This window comes from Grammomys surdaster, unplaced genomic scaffold, assembly GCF_004785775.1.
Source record: "Grammomys surdaster isolate TR1022 unplaced genomic scaffold, NIH_TR_1.0 166, whole genome shotgun sequence".
Classification (NCBI taxonomy): Eukaryota; Metazoa; Chordata; class Mammalia; order Rodentia; family Muridae; genus Grammomys; species Grammomys surdaster.
Genome location: NW_021604614.1, coordinates 698242 through 713181, shown reverse-complemented (window position 1 = coordinate 713181; position 14940 = coordinate 698242). Strand labels below are relative to the sequence as shown.

The 14940-nt window shown below is 44.7% G+C and overlaps 1 protein-coding gene across 4 annotated transcripts in view; it reads right to left on the bottom strand.

Annotated features, from left to right (window-relative positions):
* Cux1 (cut like homeobox 1) overlaps window positions 1–14940 on the bottom strand; it is a 289376-nt gene that overhangs the window by 144904 nt on the left and 129532 nt on the right. For all 4 annotated transcript variants that reach the window (XM_028766044.1, XM_028766045.1, XM_028766042.1 and 1 more), the window contains exon 3: window positions 13159–13206. In XM_028766044.1, the coding sequence (XP_028621877.1) occupies window positions 13159–13206 (48 nt within the window). The remainder of the gene's footprint in view (window positions 1–13158; window positions 13207–14940) is intronic.

The following is a 14940-nucleotide window of genomic DNA, read 5'->3' as shown; positions in this document are numbered from 1 at the left end:
ACACACACACACACACACACACACACACACACACACACACACACACACCCCTATCTACCCTGCAACAGACACTCGCAGGGAAGTGTCACTGACAAAGGAAGCCAGGGGCTGGGGTGCTGCCTCTAGACAAGGAATGTCATCACCACCACCCTGTTCTCCACAAGCAGCCAGCCCTGTTCACACACTCATCTAGTCCTTCAGTCTCAACACTATGAGGTGCTCATTTCTAGTGTTTAAGCCACTTGACAGCACCAGGAAATGAATTCCATAGCTCTGAGCTCTCCTTCCTTCAATCCTTCCACAAATGTGACCCAAGTTCAAATCCAGTCCCAAGACAAAGGTGGGTGGTGGGTTTAAGTCATCTAAGAAGTATATATGAAGTTCTCGTTTTCCTTTTGTATTTCCTTTCAGGACAAAGTCTCATGTAGCACAGGCTACTTTTGAATTCACTATGTAGCTGGGGATGACCTTGAACTCCTCATCTGCTTGCCTCCACAGCTATGTGCTCCCATTCCAGTTTATTCAGTGCAGGGGGTCAAACCCATGATTTCATGTACCGTTGGTAAATGCTCTACCAGCAGAGCCACATCCTTAGTCTATGAGGTTTAAGAGAGGCTGAATTTCTAGCTGAGGCACCAGTTCCCTGGCAAGCCTTGCCAAACTGTCTGGAATGATCAGTACATTCTGAGAAGTGCGACAGCCTCTCTGTGATCCCCTTCTTCTGCCTCCTTCCCATGGCTGCGGTCCTGAAATATGCACTAGTCCCCAGCTCATCTTTCCTGTGGTAGCTGCTCTTGTTCACCGCTTACAACCAGTGAGCAGTTACCAGTCTGTTTCCAGGTTTTCACCCAAGCCTTCTCCTCTCCTCCACTTTCAGTTCAGACTTTCCTCTGGCTGGCAGAGTTCCAGGGAAGAGCAGGGTTGGGAGGAGGTAACAGATCTTTGGGGCTGGCTGCTTGACCAGAACTTCCAGCAGCTAGAGGTGACAAACTTCACCTGCCAGGGCTGAGCAAGCAAGTGATCTAACATAGTCAAGTGACCTAATACAGTACCCAACATAGAGGAGGAGCAAGTGACATTGACTTTGTTCCCTGTAAGAGCAAGCCTGCTGGTGTCTATGAAAGGAATGGTCCTCTTGTCTGGACCCTTTATCATTCAGAAAGGGAGGCAGAAAGGAACCTGTCCCATCCTTATCTGTCTGTCACTATGTGCCTGGGCGGTGGCCCACTGGAGCATGGCAGCTCTTTGGCAGAGGTATGAAGGGAGAGTGTGGAATCAGGTTCCCAGGTTAGACCTAATGGCTCCTTGGTTTTCACATGAGCCCGAGGTGGATATTCTATCTACTGTTCCCACCCCATAATAGCAAAATGAACAAGAGGAAAGAACATAGGTACCACTGTGACGGCAGGACTAGGCTGGATCATAAACAGGCTGTGGCCACCTGTAAAAACTGTCCTGCTCCTAGAGCTTCCTCCTCTGTTTGGGGTTCACCTCCTGCCACGCCTCCTCCTCCAGCCACACCCGGTTACTCCCTGTTCCTGAGAGTACCAAGCAATTTCCACTCAGCCTGGAAGGCGCCTCATTGGAATGTTCTACTGATCTCTGGGGCCGGGCTCAGATCCACCTATAAATTGAGGCCACTCCCACCAGCATAGGGGATCAGAGACTCACTACCAGGCTACAGACCAGACTCCCCTTCTTCAGAAGATTCCAAAAGGACTATATTTGCTGCAGCTCCTATATTCTTTCTGAGAATGGAAACCTACACTCAGTGAAGAAGGTTTTCACCTGCAGGAAAGAGCTGATGGTTCGGGAGTTTGTTTTTCCATTACTCTGAAGCTGGTTAATATGGAAAGGACTGCCTGCACATAAGCACCTGTTTTTCGGGACACGGTGTAATGAGAGCCTTGGGCTGTCCACAGCCACTGCACTTTCCCACCACACACATCTTGGCACCTTTCTACAAATGAGCCTCCCCAGCTACCTCCAGCAAAATGACCACAGGCTCCCACTATACATTTCCTCTTTCTGTCTTCTCATTTTGAGTCAAAGCCTCATGTAGCCCAGGCTGGCTTTGAATTTCACATGTAGGTAAGTATGCTCTTGGATTTTTGAGCCTCCTGCCTCCACTGCAGGAACACTGAGGTCACAGGTCTGCACTTCCATACCTAGTTTAGTAGTTGTGAGTGATGGCTTTGTGCATGGGAGGCAAGGGCTGTCCTCACTGAGCCATGGGCCTAGTCTGTTACTACATTTCACATTTGAGTCTGTGTTGAAGACTGTATTTAATACTGTGCTATGCTAGTACAAGGGCAAGTGTAACGTTTCCAGAGTAATCCTTGTATGGTGCTGGCTTACCTTAGGGGCTATGATTCTTTATTCCAAAGTTGAGAGCACAGCTCAAGTTCCAAAACTTAGATAGAGATAACAAGTTAGCGTCTCTATGAAGACCTTTATGGTGCTTCATCACAGTAGCAGGAACAGCTTGTTCCAGTATCAAGCTAGGCATGGTGGCACACTCCTGCTACCCCAGCACTGGAGGCTGGCAGGCAGAAGGACAGGAGTTCAAGACCATCCTTGCTAACATGCTGAACTGAAAGTCAGTCTCAGCTACATGAGAAAAAGTCTCTTTTCTTTTCTTTTCTTTTCTTTTCAATATTTGTTTATTGAATGTGGAGATCAGAGAGTATTATACAGGAGTCAGCTTTCTCCCTCCATTATGTGGGTTCTAAGGATCAAATTCAGGTCATTAGGCTTGCTGGCAAGTGCCATTACTATCTGAGCCACCGCACCAGGCCAAGTCAAACACTCTTGGATGAGGAAAGTGTGCTTTAGTAAAAATCTGAAAGAAGAGTAGCCACGTAAAATGAAATAGGTAAGAGTGTGGTCATAGCAAAGATGTGGGCAAACGATGGAGGGAAAGAGTGCAGATAGTCAAACTGATAATTAAGTCCTCTCAAGACATTTGCAGGGCCCTTAGGTTACCACTGACTCTCGTTTTCAGCTGGAGACTGAAGGGCTATGAGGCTGGAGGATTATCTGTCTGCCATTTCCCTAAAGCTCAAGCAGGTAAGCTGCAGAGGACAGGCCATAGCACACCAGTGGGCTAGGTACAGAGGTGGGAGGGCCCAGCTGTCTGTCTCACTCACTGGCTCGTTCATTCCTTCATTCCCACCATAGAAAGAGCGCAAAGAGGTTCACAATCTCCACCTAGCAGGCCCAGAGCCTCCTCTTCCCTCTCAACCTCTTTTACTTCAGGAAAACCATGGGAGGGATGCAGGGAAGTATTCCCATTGGATTGGTTGCCTGAGGTAGCGAAACAGTTGGTGGAGTGCTGGTCCTGCATGCATAAATAAATCCCTAGGTTCTATTCCCTGCACCCTATAAACTGGTCATAGTGGTACATGCCTGTAATCTTACTATACCCTTAATCCCAGCACTTGGGACACATAGGCAGGCAAATCTCTGGTCTACAAAACAAATACCCGGGATAGCCGGGGCTACACAGAAAGGCTGTCTTGAAAAACAAAGACAAAACAAAACGCCAACAATTTCTGGGTCTGGAAAGACAATGCTTTCCCAAGAAAACATGAGTTATTAAAAGAAAATCTTAATGGCAGGCAGGGGAGACCTCCCTATAAATTGTTGGTCGGGAGGGGGGGAAAAGACATGCCCCCACATAACACAGGCTACATTCCATTGCTTAATCGTCCACTATACCTGGACATTATGACCCTATTGATAAAACACCGCCTGTTTTAGTTGCAAGACAGAGCTCCCTCCCTGCTAGACAGCTATGGAAGTGCCAAAGGTGTTATGCAGGCAGGATGCTGGAGGAGAAAAGTCATCAGTGGACCTACGCAGTCAAATTCCCTTCAAACAATGCTTCTAATGTGCTACACAAGATGTGCCTCCCGGTGTGACGGCGGTTCTCTGGTTGGATCTGAGGCTTGCTTAACAGGAAGGAATTCATGTCTTGCCTTGTAAACCTGTTCAAAAGCCCATGGTTTGGGAGGTTGCAGACCCTAATGGGGTATCTACTACTGTGGTTTGGCCAAATAAATATGTTGCCAAATTGCCTTTTAAATATTTATATTTATACCCATAGATTAGTGCAGCTCTAGACTGGTCAGAAAAGCATATTTCTGCAGTAGGCAGCAATCGATGCAGAGGCTCATAACTGGTTAAAGTGCTGAGTAGACCGACTGTTGAGTGCTCAGCCCTAAATAAGACTACTGTACACACCCCTCCAAGGCTCAGGGACATCTGGGAAGAGGAGTCAGAATGATGTGAGAGCAACATGGGGGGAAGAGTGGAGTGGAACACTGTCTTCTAGGTATGGCTTATGAACTCAGAACACTTATGGTGACCTGCACAAGATCAAGCCAGTCAATATTCCAGCAGGGACAAGGGAGGGACGGGCTCATAGGCTCCACCTCTAGCTGATGAGCTATTGGCAACCGATAGCATCTGGGGAAAGGGAGTCATTTCTCTTTGGGGCCAGGGCTGATGTCGGTTGCCCATGCTCCACAGGACGGCCCCATGTGCACTTGATAGCAATTCCTGGATTCAGTGTACATTAGCATCCAAAAAAGAGGACATAAGAGAAGGAGAGAGAAGTTTGAAGGGTCTGTGAGAGATCAGACCAAAATAGATCGCAAAGGTGAGCCTAGTGATATAAGCCACGCCTTGAATCCCAGCACTCAGGAGACAGAGGTGAGCAGAGGTGAGGAGCCAAGAGGTGACGTCTACATCAGATTCCAGGCAAGCCAAAGCTACATAGTGAGAGACCTTCTTTCAAAAACAAACAAATGAAAAATGAGTTGCAGACCATCTAGAACTAAATAGTGAGATGATGTCTGAATAATAATAATAATAAACATTGTAAACATATATAAATTGTTAATAGAAAAACTAAAAGAAAGAAGTATAAAATTTACTCCGAAAGCCGTAAACATTGTAGAAAGAAATGAAATGGAGGTCTTTGCTGAATTGAAGACTTAGTACTGTAACAATGGTATCAGTCACAAAGCTGAGTTACAGATTCAATGCACTGCATTCCAAAATCCCGGCTAGGTTTATTGTGGAAAATGAAAACTGATCCTGAAATCTGTGTGGAAATGCAAGGGTCCAAACAGACAAAAAAATTAAATGAATAAATTAAATACAATTAAAAAAGAAACTAGAAAAAGTTGGAAGACTCTTACTTCCCAATTGACAAATTACCACAAACCATGGCTACCAAGACTGTGGCACTGGCTTAAGGAAAATAATATAGAACAATGAAGGGGGTAAGAAGAGCCAGCAAGAAATATATCATAATGTTTGACAAAAACAATAAGACTATCCAATGGCAGAAAGCCAGCTTTAATTCTGGAAGTGTTAGAGACTGAACTCTTGACTTCACACTTGCTAGGCCCCTCCCTGGGGGATTCTAGGCAGGAGCCTTACCACTGAGCCACGCCTCCAGCCACTTATCATATCCCTAAGTGTTCCCTGTACAAGATAATTCTGGAGACCTAATATTTTTGTCACTTGATTCTTTTTTTGTTTTTGTTTTTTTTTGATTCTTTTGTTTTGGGGGGGTGCATTCGAGACAGGGTTTCTCTGTATAGCCCTGGCTGGCTGTCCTGGAACTCACTTTGTAGACCAGGCTGGCCTTGAACTCAGAAATCTGCCTGCCTCTGCCTCCCAAGTGCTGGGATTAAAGGCGTGTGCCACCGCTACCCGGCGGTCATTTGATTCTTGATGTCAGTCTCATACATGGGATTTTGAGTCAGTGGCACATTAGGAAAATCTAATGAAGATGCAGGTATAGCTTTTCAAAAGGAAGATCTGTAGAAAATCAGGCTTGCTGGTCACTGAAATTTTCCCATGTTTGAGCAAATCTATGTGACTAGTATTAATTAAGTAATTAAATTAACTAATTTAATTTTAATGAAGCCCAAGTAGTTTTAGGCTTGTAGGGGAAGTAGTGTCAGTTTATTCTTATACCAAACACTGTTTCCTTTCTTTTTGACCTTTATCTTCTCACTGTCCTCTCCTGCCATGGCCCCAATCCAGATCAGTTTCTTACAGCCCAGTCTGACCTGGAATTCCTTAAGTAACTGAAGATGTCCTTAGACTTCTGATCTTCTTGATTCTACCACATGGGAGCTGGGATCATAGGCTGCCACCATGCCAAGTTTATAAATACTGTCTCTAATTCTCACCCACATCTAACCCACTGAGCCCTCATGTTCATCATCTGAGGTAGCAGAGGCACTGAGAGGTCAGCTGACTTGGCCAATGTCAAAGTCAAAGGCATCTGACCTTAAAAATTTTAACTTTAGGCCTACTATTCTTATCCTGAGTGGGTTAAATACAGAAGCTGACAGAAGATAAAGCCTTTTTACTGATGGAATGTTTTAATTTATATATCTCCATCCAAGCACCCGTCTACCTTTCTATCCTTCCTATCTATCTATCTATCTATCTATCCTATCTACCTGTCTGTTTTTCTATAATTTTTGTCAACTTGGCATAAGCTAGGATCATTTATGAAGAAGGAACCTCAGTTGAGGAAATACCTCTATAATACTGGCCTGCAGGCGAGAATGTGGGGCATTTTACTGACTGATGATGAAAGTGGACAGGCACAGCCCACCATGGATATTGCCACTGCTGGACATTTGGTCCTGGGTTCTATAAGACAGGCTGAACAAGCCACAGAGAGCAATCCAGTAAGCAACACTCCCACTAAGTAACACTCCTAGTAAGCAACACTCGTCCACGGTTTCTGCGTACAGGTTCCTTCCTTGGGTTCCTGTCATGGCTTCCCTTTATGATGGCCTGCAAACTGTAAAATGAGACTCTTTGCTCTCCAGGTTCCTTTTGTCATGGTGGTGACCACAGTAATAGAAAACAAACTATAACAGCATTGCTCTATTTGATCTATGCATCCTTGCCAATCCCCATCCATTCAATTATCCATTTATTTCATTTCTTGTCTTCTATAAACCCACCCAACCCATCTCCTCATTCACTTAACTATACATCCACCCATTCCCTTGATCTATCACATTTTCACTCATCCCCACCCATCCATCACCCTCTATCTGCTTTATCATCTCTCCTCATCCTGTTTCATCCATTCATCTATCCAAGCACCCAACCACTTCTTCCATTAACTCTTCCAGCCCACCTGGCCAGTCATTCAGTTATCCATCCTTCTGCTCTACCCACCAATATCCATCTATCTTATTCAGTCTGTCTATTCTCTCCCATATTAATCCACCGATGCCCCTCATCTATCTTTACCCATGTCCATCCACCCATCTCATTCATCCACCCATCCATCCTCACCCATATAAACTCATATATTCGTTCCAATGAACAATATCCATCCATCTCACTCACGGATCCATCTAACCAATCAACTCATCTATCTTCACCCAACCACAACCATCCATCCATTCACTCCTCTTCCTTTATTTAATGAGGGCCTACTGTGCACCAAGCATGTACCATAGGGACACAGGTCTCACTAATCATTAAACTCCGTGAAAAGAGCATCTGCATTAATCTGTCATTACATATCAAGGTCTAATTTGGGTATGGTGTGGCACATAGATATCACTGAATGATATCACTTATTAGCAGACCTTATCTTTGAGAAGCTCAGACTCTAGGCAAAAGACTGGCATTAAGAATTGTGACCTGGTGAGGCAGGTTTACAACTTCACTCTGAACTGAGCAGGAGTAGGGGTGGGGTGAGCCTTGGTTAGCTGTCAGAGTCACTGAGTAAAAAAGAGTCAGATTTCCACATGATAAAGGAACTGATGTAAAAGACATGTCCCAAGGTGCCAGTGTGTGCCACAGTTTCTCTAGGTGCTGACATGGGTCTCTAGATCACACAGGACCTGATTTTCTTGCCTTGGGCACTGGCATCTGTTGCCTGAGGTTCTGAGAGAACACCACCAATATTTCATTACCCTCCCTCATGCTTTTGAAGCTCCCTTTTGTCTGTTTCCATTAGTTTGGACTGATTCAACAAAACTCAGGCATCTCATATGTGTGCCTGGCTCTGGGAGACACCAGAGCCCCAGCACACCCTCCTGGAGGAGCAGGGCTGGCCCTCACTTAACTCCAGGCACAAGGAAGCTGCCAGGTGCCTGTTAGGCAGCTGGGAGCCGGTTGCACAGGGGTTTCCCAGCTCAGAGGCCAAATGACAGCTGGGTAGGGCACACCCACTTGGGTCCCCACTATAAACATCCAAGAAATCTAGTGATGGCTACCGAGAGGACATTAAAAATAATTACCCTCTGAAAATATTAGATTTGCTCTGGATTGTTCATTACACACAATGGTTTAATAGGACTTTCATTGAATAGCTGCAGAGCTCTGGGCCGAAATCAATTTGCCTTACACGCGGAATTCTGATGTGTGCTGTTGACTTCCCCAACATGCAGCAATTTGTAATAGCTTTGGCTCGCTGTTGTTTTCAAAGCTCCCTGCTACATCACAAGCATTTATGTCTGACCACAAAATTACATTTATTCAACAGAAAGCAGCTCCGGGTCTTTAAGAGGTTAACTTCTGGAGTGCTTGGCTGCTCTCCAGCACTGAGGAGGAGCTCGGGTGTAGTGGCCCCCTGTACACAGGGGCGGCAGCGCCAGGCGGGCGGCCGTGATTAATAGAGTGTTGAGTGCGCGCCTTTCCACATGCGAGCTGCTCAGGCCCAGGCTCCCATAGATCATGGGCTCGGCCTCAACATATCTGACTAAAATTGAATTTGGCTTCTCTCTCAACCGTTCATTTCCTATGTTATGCAAGGTTATATCCTTTTCTGCATGAGCAGAGCTAAACCAGCTGCAGCTTCGGAGGGGAAAATGTGCTTTCAATTACAGCGCTGGCCCACTCGCCTCAGCACAGTCCTGAGCGCCTCTAATTGAGCCATCAGCCAGCCAACCTCCAGGAGGATCCTGTGCTGGTCAGGTTTTGGGGTTTTGTTCTAAGATCGTTAAAAATGCATCATGCCCATTGCCACCTTAACCACAATGGTACCTTCTGCTACTGTAGACAGACCCAGAGTTGAGGGTGGTTGGGCTTGGTAAGAAAAATGTCCCAGGTAAAGAGCCAGGGTAGAGGGACACAGAGGAGAGGGGGAGTCCCTGTGTTTTGAGTCCCTGGATTTGTCTTCAACATGTCTGGAATTCTCTCTTTATAGGCCCCTATTAAAGACATTAGCCTTAAACTTGTAAGTACTTCTGATATCACTGATCCTTAAAAAATATTATTATGGTGGGCCGTGGTGGTACATGCCTTTAATTCCAGCACTCTGGAGGCAAAGGCAGGCCTATCTCTGTAAGTTCCAGGCCAACATGGTCTACAGAGTGAATTCTAGGCCAGTCAAGATAACAGAGAAACTTTGTCTTTGATACACCACAACCATCACCACCACAGCCACCCTGCCAAAAAAAAGTTTTTGTGACAGGGTCCCATGTGCACAGTCTGGGCCTACATTTTGTATGAACTTAAGGATGGCCTTGAAATTCTGATCTTCCTGTTTCTATTTCCTAAGGGCTGGGATTACACACTATGTAGTCCATTAGCTTAGGCCACATAGGAACCTGTATAAAACAACAACAAAACACATACACATTTATAATAATATGTAACATATATATTATATAATATATAAATATATATGAAAAACATTTCATACAATAAATGTACACAGCTTCTACATTCACCCTGTATTCAGGCTGGCCTTGAACCCTGCACCCTCCTGTACCAGATGTGGTCTTTCTTTCTGGAGGGAAGCACTCACTAAGTATGTAAACCTTCTCTTGCTCATTTGTCATTTGTTACTGGGCTCCACCCATGAACCTTTCAATAGGCAGGAAAAGATACTGCATCTTCTTCCCTACTTGGCCCCAGACAGATTTGATGGTAGAGATTTGAACATTATTACCACTTTCCTTCCCTGTCAGTATGCCTAACTAAGACTGTATAGCTTTACCTGAGCACCCAAATTTCCCTGGCAGACTAAAATTGACCACAGGGCCTAGGATGGAGCTCAGTAAGGAGACCACCACCTGCCTGGCATACAAGGGTCCCTGGGCTCCATCCAGCATTTGGAAAGTAGGACTACGAATCCAAGGTCATTCTTGGCTACATGATGAGTAAGGCAAACCTGGGCTACATGAGACCCTGTCACAAACAAACAAGCAAACAAAGCTATGCGGCTTTTGTTATGCAAGCCAGAATACTGCAAATATACAAAGACAGACAGGGTCATGCCAGAGTGTTTTTAAAGAAAATCACATGCTGTCTCTTGCCAGTTCTATGGGGTAAGTGGTGTAACAACACATTGCAACATTCTTTTAGCCATAAACTCCATCTATACAACAACCTAGGTTGCCATCTTTTGGTTTATTATTTTCAAAAATTTTAAATTACCTGCAGTGATTTACTTATCATCTATTTGACTTCTTGGTGCTGTGGAACCAATCTAGGGTGCTCTGAATCCCAGGAGAGAGCTCTACCTACCACTGAGCTATAACCCTGCCCACTCTGCCTCTTACTGGGGGATCTAGGCAGGGGCTCTACCACTGAGCCACACCCCCAGCCCCTCACTGGGAGATTCTAGGCAGGGGCTCTACCACTGAGCCACGCCCCCAGCCCCTCACTGGGGGATTCTAGGCAAGGGTACTACCACTGAGCCATGGCCCTAGCTCTTGCTTGTAAAGAAAATTATTTTAAACACATAGGTTTGATGATTGTTGTTGGAATTACATAGGTAATTTTTTGCAAGATTAAAAAGGTTCTTTTTCCGATGATAGTTTTTGTTTAATCATTTTTTAATTTAAAGTTATTTATTCATGCTTATGTGTGCCTGAGAATGTTTGTACATCACGTGTGGGCCTGGTGCCTGAGGAAGGGAGCAGAGAACTCTGGCCATGTGGGTACTGGGTACCAAGCCAAGGCCCTTTGTAAAAGCAGGGATGCTTGTTACCATCTCTCCAGCCCTCACAAACGCATTTTTTTTTCAATTTTTTTCCTTATAGTTAGTGAAATGGCAATTTTCCATTCATCTGGTCATGTTATAAAGAATATTAATGCAATTTACTGCTATTAAATGAAACAGCATTTCAGCCTGTTAAATGAAACAGCCAAGCCTAGTGGCTTCCAGTGACTTTTCTTAGGGCTCTTGAATTATCTATTTATAACAGTAAGAATGACTGATTTTCTTTCATGTTCTGTTCTTATCTGATTTTGACATCAAGGTTATTGTAGTCTTAGAAAACAAGTTAGGGATTGTTTGTTTTCTATTTTCTAATGGAGGTTTAGTCTATCCCATGAACAACTGACAACTCTTCCTGAGAGAACTGTGTATACTGTATATTGTATAGTACGATGATGCTTCTATCATCAGGGCCATTGCAAGGGACCCTTAAGATCGAGCCTAAAAACAGATATTCCCCCACAAAAGGAGTGTGGGAGTCACCATTCTCTCAGTCTTTTGCATTTCCCAGATGTTTGCATACGATTCTACTCTAATGGCATGTGCCCTGTAGTTGCAGAACATTCCAGAGTGCATACACTGTGGAAGCTGGGACTCTATCTGTGTCACTACAAGGACACTGTTCATTTGGGGTGAGACTTTTGGGTATGGTGGCTGCTCTGGGGTTGCCCAGGCTTCTGTACTCTATATGGAAGCCCAATAACCTCACTGGCTCCCCATGTTAGACTCTGGTAGCATTATCTTTGGTGATCTATAAAGACTGTGATCCGCTGGCTGAAGCAATTACACCCAGCTAGAGAAAAGGCCATCTCTAAAATTTTGCTCTTATCTTCCTGTCCTGAGAAAGGTGTGTCCTGGAAGGAGAAAGGCCAGGGAATTACAGTCTTAGGAAGTACTAGTATGGAACTTGGGGGAAAAAATCTTCTTAGGTAAAAATTCAAGGCAGGAATCCTAAGGTAAGCAGCAGCCTTCAAAAAGTACAACAGTATGAGTTCACAAAGGAATAATAAACATATTTAATTATAACTCAAAAAGAACAAAACAGTCATGAGCAAAAAAGCACCCCAAAGAAACATACTAAAGGCTGGCTCTTTAAAAAAACAACTCACACAGCTGATAAATCATTTCAGTAATTTAAAAAAAAAAAGATTAAGACAATGTTAAGAATGAAAGTGGAGAAATAGCTTCAGAAAATTAAAAAGATTACAGGTCTGGAGAGACAGTGTGGGTTAGTTAGGGGACATCTTGTTCCTGCAGAGGAGCAGAGTTCCATCCCCAGCACCCGCATAATGGCTCACAACCAGGCCTAACTCCATTTCCAGGGATTTGATCCCTGTAGGTTTGAGATGCTTTAAATAAGGGCTTGCCATATAGCTTATGCTGAATTGGGACTCACTAGGTAACAGAGACAAAATGCTCCTGTCTCGGTGTCCGTGTGCTGGGTGGATTTCCAGAGCATGTTGCCAGCCTGGCTGTGAGGGATTGCTGAATTTACTGTTGGGGGAGAACATGCTTCAAGTTGGATTGAACACTGAGGTTAACTCCCGCTCCTAATTAATTGTCTGGGCTTGTGAAACAGAAAATTAAGTACAGCAATCAATCAATCCAATTTCAACGTGAGTTAAATTTGATAACTTTGCCATAATAATTACATGTAATCGTTATGATTATAAAATTTCAAACTTTTCAATCAAAGACAACAGTTATTATTGGCTTCTTCTCAAGGCATTGCTGATCTACTTTCATCTTATCTGCCTGTCTGTGGGTGGGTGGGGGCATCCTGTGAGGTATCAGGGGAAGTGGGGGATGGAAAGACATTTCAGGAAGTAGGAGACTATGCTCTGGGGTTTCAAGCCATCAGTGACACTCAGTCTCACCTCCATAGCTTCCCACCCGGCCTCAGCACATCTGCTTCCTGGCTGAGGATGTGAGCCTTGCGCTCCTGCCTCCATGCTCTCCCACCATGATGGACTGTCTGCCTTCAGACTGTGAGCCACTGTACCCCTCCCTCCCTCCCTCCCTCCCTCCCTCCCTTCCTTCCTTCCTTCCCTCCCTTGCTTTTGTGAAAGATTTTGTCACAGTAGTAAGAAAAGTAGCTAACACAGCAATCAATGGTGCTGTGAGGATAAAGAACATGCAAGTGTACTCACCTCCCCTTGGAAGCTCTTGAGCAGTGGTGCTACCTGCTTGCGTAAATCCTGGGTGGAGCAGAGGTCAGGAAACAGCCATTGGAGGAAAGAGAAGAACATTGGTTAGACTTTCTACAAAGGCTCTGTGCAGATCATTGCACAAAAAGCCACAAAGCAAGACACTGTCTTAAGACAAACAGTGAACTTCTACTTATTCATGTGGATGTGTGCATGTGTCCTCATGGAGGCCAGGAGTTGAGTGTCTTTCTCAATCTTCTCTGCTTATTTTTTGAGGCAGTGTCTCTCACTGGCCTGGAGCTTACGGATTCAGGGAGGATGTCTGGCAACAGAAGCCACAGGGGTCTGACTATCTCTACCTTCTAACATTGGGATTACAAGCACATAGGCTTTATGTGGGTGCTGGGGATGGAACTCAAGTCCTCATTTTTTGCATGTCAAGACACTTTATCACTGAGCCCTTACCCACAGTTTCCTAAGGGCTGTCATCCATAGGTGTCACCTCCTTTTGAGAAGCTCCTCCACTGGATGATCTCTACACTAAGTTCAAGGACAAAAAGCAATGAGATGCATCCACAAGTTTCCTCTCCCCTGCCCCCAACAGACATTGCTACCTGTAGAAGACTAATAGCCCCCAACATATCCTGAGATCTGTGAATACATGAGTTGACAAAATAAAGGGGCATTGCAGCTGATTACATTAACAATCCTGGGTCAGGGAGAGGATCCTGGACCATGTAGGTGGGGCTAATGTCATCAGAGTGCCCAAGTAGAAACACAGGAGTCCATACAAGAGGGAGTCAGAGGGGACTCAAACATAGAAGCAGAGATTGGGAAGATAATAAGATGTAGGGTCCTGGCCAGAGGACAAGCAGAGCCTGGCAGAGCTGGCGCAGGCTGGAACCAGACCTTCCTAAAGCTTTTGGAAGGAATGCAGCTTTTGCTGGCAACTGCATATCCACCTCGTAAATCCTGTTCTGGATTCCCACCCTCCAGCAGTGTCAGATGATGTATTTCTGTTGTTTTAAGCAGATAGAAGCAACAGGGAATAAAATACTATTCTGTTCAGCCCACCACCAGCCATTTCAGAAAGACAGGATAAAAATCTAACAGTGAAGGGCAAAGAAGATAAAAACAAAGGACAAAAGGAGAAAGATTTGTATTTCTTGTGTTTTGTCTGGTTTTTGAGACAAGGTCTCATGTAACTCAGGTTAGCCAAGATCTCACTATGTAGCTCAGGATAACCTTAATCCTCCATTTCCCAAGTGCTGGAATTATAAAGTCCTATATGTGTATATGTACATATGTGTCTGTAGGTGTGTGTGTGTGTGTGTGTATACATGTCGATTTATTAATTTATCATCTCTGTGGATATGTTTGCACCTGCATGTGTTTATGCGCATCACGTGCATGCAGGTACCCACGAGGCTGGAAGAGGGCACTGGATCTCTTGGGACTAAGGTTACAGGGGGCTGTAAGCCACCTGTGAACAGAACTTTGATCCTCTGCAAGAACAGCAAGTGCTTTTAACCGCTGAGTCATCTCTCTAGCCTCAAGCTCTACTTTTACCAAAAAATTATTAATGAGAATTGGGTGCAGTGGAACACACTTGTAATTCCAGCACCTGGGAAATAAAGATGGGAAGTTCAAGGAATAAAAGGAGCATGTATGAATAAAAATTCTGTGTGTGCGCATTACATTTTATAAACACATTAGTATTAAGTCTTAGTATACTGGGTATTTGCTACATGGCTCAGTTGGGAGGAGATACGGGGCCTGGAGGCA